This window comes from Equus quagga, chromosome 14, assembly GCF_021613505.1.
Source record: "Equus quagga isolate Etosha38 chromosome 14, UCLA_HA_Equagga_1.0, whole genome shotgun sequence".
Lineage (NCBI taxonomy): Eukaryota > Metazoa > Chordata > Mammalia > Perissodactyla > Equidae > Equus > Equus quagga.
The window spans coordinates 22359916-22367283 of NC_060280.1; the positions used below are offsets into that span (position 1 = coordinate 22359916).

Below are 7368 nucleotides of genomic sequence, written 5' to 3' on the forward strand. Positions count from 1 at the left end.
TTTGTCTTGGTGTTTTGAGTGCCTGGAACTACCTGGCCCTTGGTAGGGATAAAAGTGTGGGGGCTGGGTCAGGGGAGGGGTCATGTATTGGGAAACTATAACTAATATTTTTAAAATGGGAAAGACCTGGACATTACCAGAGAGGTAGTAGCAGTAGAAAGTAAACAAAGGCAAGGAAAGAGAGGGATAAATTGATGGAACAGTGTTCTGAAGCAGATACAAAAATATGACTGGTAAAGAAGGATTATTTTTAGGAACAGAGATAATTGATTGATAAGCTTTAAACGTTGTAGGAAATTATCCAGATAAGAAGAACCTGCCAGAACAATTCTTAAAACAATGATAAGATCAGGTCACTCAACTGCTCAAAACCTTCCAAAGTGACCCCAATCCTCCCAGAGTAAAAACCAAAATGATTACAACTGATTAAAAGGACCATGGTGATAAGCTCTTCATCATCTCCCCTAAACCTTACTTCTCTGACTTAATTTCTCTTTTCTACTCACTCTGCTCCAACCATACTAGACTCCTTGCTGTTCCTCGCATTGTGCCTCAACTTAGGGTCTTTGAACCACCTATTCCCTTTGTCTGGAAAGCTCCTCCATCAGACAGCCACAGTGGCTAATGCCTTCACCTTCTTCACGACTCTGTTCAATGAGGCCTATCCAAACTATCCTACTTAAAATATGAAACTGCCACTGCTCTGCACACTCCTGATTTTGCTTAACTTGCTCTATTTCCTTCATAGAAGTTATCAGTTCCTACATTTATATTCTTATTGCATTCAGTCGAAGTCTTGAGAAGGACTGTATTTATTGCCTATATCCCTCCTCTATGACATAACTTCTTAAAATGAGGGCTTTTGGTCTGTTTTTGTCTGTTTTGTTCAGTGACCTATAGCAAGCATCTAGAATACTGCCTTTCACATAGTAGGTGTTCCATGAATATTTGTGAAAAGAATTATTTTTCCTTTTTTCCAGGAAGATTGTCCCTGAGCAAACATCTGTACCAATCTTCCTCTATTTTCTCTGTGGGACACTGCCACAGCATGGCTCAATGAGTAGTGCATAGATCTGCACCCAGGATCCGAACTTGTGAACCCCGGGCTGCTTAAGTGGAGCATGCAAACTTAACCACTATCCCACCAGGCCAGCCCCTGAAATGATTTTAATATACAAAAAAGAGATGGTATTTCTGATAGATGAGTTTCCTGAGAAAATTCATGAGATGTAGAGCAGAAAGAGAAACCAGTTTTAGATAAGAAATACAGAAGGAATAAGCAGAGATGTCAGAAGGTGAGCATAATGATTTGGTTGTGGGAAGTTGAATACATATGCACCTGATAGCCTCATTTGTCTTTGTAAAATAAGAAGTAAAATTATCTGCTCAGAGTTGGAGGAGGGATTGGGGCAGCAGATTGGAAATCAGAGGCAAGAGTCTTTGGGAAAAGTGGAGAGTGAATTGGTTTAAAACATAGTGTAGGATAGCCAGCCATTGTTTTGACTGAGTTGAGCTCGATGGACACAAATTTGTGATGGTATCATCTGTTCTCATTTGTGAGTTTTCTCCAGCAAATTTTGAGCTCAGGGGCCAACTCGGTGGTGCAGCGGTTAAGTGTGCACGTTCCGCTTTGGCAGCCTAGGGTCTGCCAGTTGGGATCTCGGGTGCAGACATGGTACCACTTGGCAAGCCATGCTCTGGTAGGCATCCCACATGTAAAGTAGAGGAAGATGTGCACGGATGTTAGCTCAGGGCCAGACTTCGTCAGCAAAAAGAAGAGTATTGGCAGATGCTAGCTCAGGGCTGAGCTTCCTCAAAAATAAAATTGAGCTCAGCTGCCCAGATGCAGGTGAGAAGGAAACCCCATTGCTTTCTTTGAAGCCCACCTCTGAAGGCAGTGTTAGGACATTCCTCCAAAGGGATACCTGAGTTTGCATCTTTCTTATGACTGTAACACATTGGATTGTATTGCTTGTTAACTTGTTTTATCTCCTTTTCAAGATTTTTAACAGAGAAATCTGACTTGTCCATTTTTATAATTTCAATATGCAGTACGGGGCTAGGCCCCCAATAAGTATTCAAAAGATCCTTATCTTAACCATTAACAATGCTATAAATTGTCTGCATCCCTGATTTGTTGAATTTTTTAGTATTGCAGCTTTTTTTTCACTCTTAAGGGAACTGAAATTTAGATAAGTTGAGGTTTGCTTCAGACTGTAAAGTTAACAAGAGAGAAATCATGGACTAGAATTCAGGTCTTCTAATTATTTGTCCCACAGCTCTGTAGTTTCTTTAATGCTTTAGTACTCTCTGAATATTGGGGCTTCTTTTGTCCATGTTGAGTTTCTTGTCTCGTAACTCTTTTGTTTCCTATGATTCCTGAAGTAGCAGACACAACTGAGTGTGCATTCTCACGTAAAAATTCCTTCACAACCTTGTTCTATAATTGTTCAGATTTAGGCTAAGTGCTTCCACATTGCCTCAAAATTCTTGGGTAAAAATTACCTTCCTAAGAGAGTTGTTAAAATTAATTAAAGGATCATTCATTTTAGGGGAGAAAGCAGTCAAATTTGAGTTCTATTTCACTATGGTCATTTTTCCAATACATATAACCAATTACATTATTGTATATCTGGGGATATTTGGCCACTAAGTACATATATACCAGAAATAATTATTAATTGTCTAGGAAATTCCAATCTTATTCTTATGTCCAGTTCCCTTAATTCCGCATTTCTTTTCCAGATCATCTCTATTGATCTCCTTGAAAAGCATCTTTTTAGAATAATTCTATTTATAGTCTCAAGCCATTTTTTATCTTTACTTTTCTTTTTCTTCTATCCCCATTTGTGAAGAAAGTGCTTTTAAATTTCACTTCTCTCCTCAGATCATATTGTATCCTGGGAAGCCCAGAGCCCTTTTGAGTTGTTGAATCTTCTGACTCTCTGCTCTCAAGGCAGCTCCCTATGCAACTTGTCCTCAAGCCGTGTCCATAGTAAGGAGGAGTTTCAGAATCAAGGAGGAGATAGAATTAATCAAGCAATGCTCATTCCTGCAGTGTAACAATTTTGAGCCAGTCTTTGAAGAGGATATTGATGAATCACACAAATTAATTTGGAATCAAATGTGAATTATTTTACATATATATATATAACTACTGTATAAGTATGTATTATATATAATTATTATATATATACATTTACTATATATGTATATCTATATATAAGGTTAAGTTTAATATACAAGTAATAGTTATAGACATATATCTGCATATTGATGTATAAATACATCTATAACTATTATTAGTGTTATCAGGAGCCATCTAAAAAGTCAAAATGCATTTAATTATTCTGAGAAATCAGACATACTTCATTTAGTTTTTTAGGCCATGGCCCCCAAAATAGGCAGAGAATTGTTAACCATCTTTGCCAGGGTCTTCAAAAGACATACATACAACACAGCTGAAGAGTAAGCCAGAGTCAGCAATTCTGGCCAGAAGGGATTTTTCCCATTGATATTCTGTTTATTTTCTCCAGATTTTGAACTTCCATGTCTTCTTTCTGAATCATCCTTGGCACTTATTCCAATAACCCTAGTCTCCTGGCTTATAGCTGCCCCTGAAATCTGGGAATATACTGATGAGGAAAGTACTACCTGAAGACTTCTTTTTGACACAGATTTGAAGGCCAGAATCCTAAATCTGACCTCATGATTCTACTTTGAGATTCTTAGTTTTGTGTCTGTGGTGGATTCATTTTCAGATCCTGTTCTAATGCCTTATTTTCTGGAGAGGATCTTACGCCTGTCCTGACTCCCAAATCATACCCTAGGACCAGATTATGACATTAGGGTTAAGTTTAATGATAAAGTACCTGTAACCTAAGGGCCCCTTGCTGCTGATGTGGATTTCACTCTTCAATTGGTGCTATTATCATTAAATCCTTTGTCTTTGGTGTCCTAACCATGTGGAAGGAAAATATCATCTATAGTAGTGAGCTCATCCTGGTGAGCTTCCCTACTTCCCCTTGGCTGAAGGTTCCACTTTTCCTCCTTTTCCTCGTCACCTACTTGTTTGTGCTGTTGGAAAATTTGGTCATCACCCTCACTGTATGGGTCACTGGGTCCCTGCACAAGCCCATGTACTATTTTCTGGGCACCATGTCCTTTCTGGAGACCTGGTATATATCTGTCACAGTCCCCAAGATGCTGGCTGGGTTCCTACTTCATCTCAATACCACCTCTTTCCTGGGATACATGACCCAGTTCTATTTCTTCATCTCACTCACCTGTACTGAATGCGTGCTCTTGGCTGTCATGGCCTACGACCATTATGTGGCCATATATTGGCCTCTTCACTATCCAGTCATGATGACCATAGGATTTTGTGTTCAACTGACCATCAGTTCCTGGGTGAGTGGCTTCACCATCTCCATGACAAAAGTATACTTTATCTCCCAAGTTGCCTCCTGTGGCAATAATATCTTGAACCATTTTTTCTGTGATGTGTCCCCTATCCTCAAACTGGCCTGCATGGACTTTTCCATGGCTGAGTTGGTGGACTTTGCGCTAGCCATCATCATCCTTGTGTTTCCTCTCTCAGCCACTGTCCTCTCCTACGTCTTCATTGTCTCTACCATCCTCCACATTCCCTCGGCCACTGGGCAGTGGAAGGCCTTCTCTACCTGTGCCTCTCATCTTACCGTGGTGGTCATCTTCTACACAACTGTGATCTTCATGTATGTCCGACCTCGGGCCATTATTTCATTTAATTCTAACAAATTGATCTCAGTCATATGTGCAGTCTTTACTCCCATGCCCAACCCCATCATCTACTGCCTAAGGAACAAGGAGGTCAAAGATGCCATCAGAAAAACCATGGCAAGTGGCTGATCCCCGTTCTTGAGAGATTCTCTTTGATGAAAACATCTAGATATTCCTTCTCTTTTCATTTTTTGACTTAGCCTCAAAAAAACACCTTTTTAGGTGAAAGTCTGCAATTGTAAACATGCTGACATAGTACAATAATTTAGGGATAAGAGGCTAGATGTCAAAGAAAATCTCCTTTCCTGTCTGGCCTTCATTAAATGTTCACTTTTATAAGGCAGTGAGTGAAATAATCAGAACTCTACAAGACATATGTTACTAAAAGAGTTATAGAATGATTTTATTTTTAGGAAGATATTAAGAAATAATCAGTTATTATCCAACTAGTTTTTAGAATTCTTTTGGTGAGATTTTTCCATTTTGATTTGGTTTTGTTTTGTTTTAAAAGTCCTCTCTATCTTAGGAGGAGTACACAGAGAGGTTCTGCAATAGTCAATTTCATGACTGTGGCCTGTTTATTGCTTCCAAGGGGATTAGGGGACTGATTCCTTTTATAATCAGTTGACCTTGATGATATCTTATTTTAACTAATTTTTTAAACTTAGGGAAATATAGAGACAGACTTTTTTGCAGGCTTCTTTTTTTAAAACTTGGAACGACAGAGAGAAAACAAGATTATATATACATATGTAAATTTTTCTACACACACATATATGATTATATATATTATATGTATAATGTATACGGATCTATATCTGTTATATGTATAATATAGAGAGAATGTAGAAATTCCAAAGAAGAGAGCTAAAGCATGACATTATATACTATATATAATTATAATACAGTATATATAGTATAATATAGTATATAGTGTAATTATATACTATATATAATGTCATGCTTTAGTTCTCTTTCTTTGTTGGAACTTCTATATTTTTAATTTTTTGGATGTAATAGTCGGGGCTAGACCCTAAAAAAAACTACTGGCAATTCGGTAAAGCCCACTCCTTTTCAGGTAAAGGAAGCACTGGCATTGACCAGTGGCCACAAAAGTGCTAGTATTTGGTCTGAATGTGTGAGATTGTCCCAGGTTTCCCAGAATATCCTCCTTCTCATTTGTTTTTATTTTATTTTAGAAAGATGGATGCAATATCCTAAGAAGTAGTATATGCTTTCATTCAGCCATTATAAAATGGTAGAAGAGAGAAAGATTCTGTCTGGCTTAGTGACAATATCGGAAGCATGAATTGATGAAGTATGGTCTGCCAAGAGTTTAAGGATGGCAGGCATACTATTTTACCTCAATGCTTTGGAAACCACATTATATACGTTTTAACTGCATTATTGATTGATACACCATATTTTGTTTGCTTTGACTTTATGTGCATTGTAACTACATGGTCTTCCCATTTTGTATTAAGTTTTTATATACACTCAAATGAGATTGTTTTAATTTAGAGATTGTTTTAATTTAGTTTTATATAGGTTAGTACCTTTCTCAAACTGTAGTAGTTTTCAGGTTATCTAAACCTGTTATATTCTCCTGGCCTTCATTACCTTTAGCCTAACCACTATATAGTCCTATTAATATGCACCAGTTTTCTTTAGTCAAAAACGTGGTTTTATGGGCCATGGCCCTCATGTAGGCACTAAAAATAACGTCAGGTGCTTTATCATGAATCATATAATATTTTACCTCAATGTTAGAATTTTCTAGTCTTTTTGTCCAAAGATAGCAATTATGCTATACATATTTCTGCTTGAAAATATTTATTAACCACTAATGGACAATTATTGCTATTTTAAAATTTCACAGGACTACTTTTTATTCAATAAATACCTTTTAATTTTAATTAAGCAGCCTTGGCATCATTCATTATTATAAGCTCAACTATCATCTATATTTATAACCTGAGATTCCTTTTCTGGTGTAGACTACCTAATTTTTACAGTTTTCTATATAGCCATTAGATGATTTGTTATATGAATCCTCTGTGTCCTTGCTTATCTTCTATTCTACTTGATTAATTGGATTTCTGAGAAAGTTGACATTGTTTCTATAGTAGTACATTTTTTCCTCTTTTTATTGTTATGAGTTTGCTTTTTATATTTCTTTTACTTTAAAATATTAAATATCTACTTTTAAATGTTTAAAATATACAGAAAAGTAAAAAAAATAGTATAACTGAACAACTTTATCCACAGCTCGGATTTTAACAATTGAAAATTGAAAGCCGTACATATTAGATTTTATAATTATGTTACATAGTTGTATTGTATTCCAATTATAACCATGTTACTTTATTCAAAATCAGAGAGTGGCATTCAAGAAGTAAAGACAGATTGAACTACAGCTGAATAGAAATCTTCAAGAAAGAGATGGAGAGGTAAAGGCTATGGTTTTTTGGGACATCCATCAGATGGTGAACTAGCAAAAAGTAATAGATAAATTGTCAAAACTGAGGATAACAGCAAGTTTCCCAGTGACTAAATTGATTGGAAGCCATCTTTAGGTAAATTTTTCCTTTCATTGCAGAAAAATTT

General features: G+C 36.6%; 1 protein-coding gene across 1 annotated transcript; it reads left to right on the plus strand.

Moving 5' to 3' along the window:
- The first annotated feature begins 3963 nt into the window (after positions 1–3963).
- LOC124225271 (olfactory receptor 6-like) lies at positions 3964–4890 on the plus strand. The gene has a single exon (XM_046637830.1). It carries the CDS (start codon positions 3964–3966, stop codon positions 4888–4890), a length of 927 nt encoding a protein of 308 aa, XP_046493786.1.
- Positions 4891–7368: the final 2478 nt, after the last annotated feature.

Coding starts and splice junctions, on each gene's coding strand:
- LOC124225271 (XM_046637830.1), top strand. CDS start 3,964: ATGTGGAAGGAAAATATCATCTATAGTAGTGAGCTCATCCTGGTGAGC.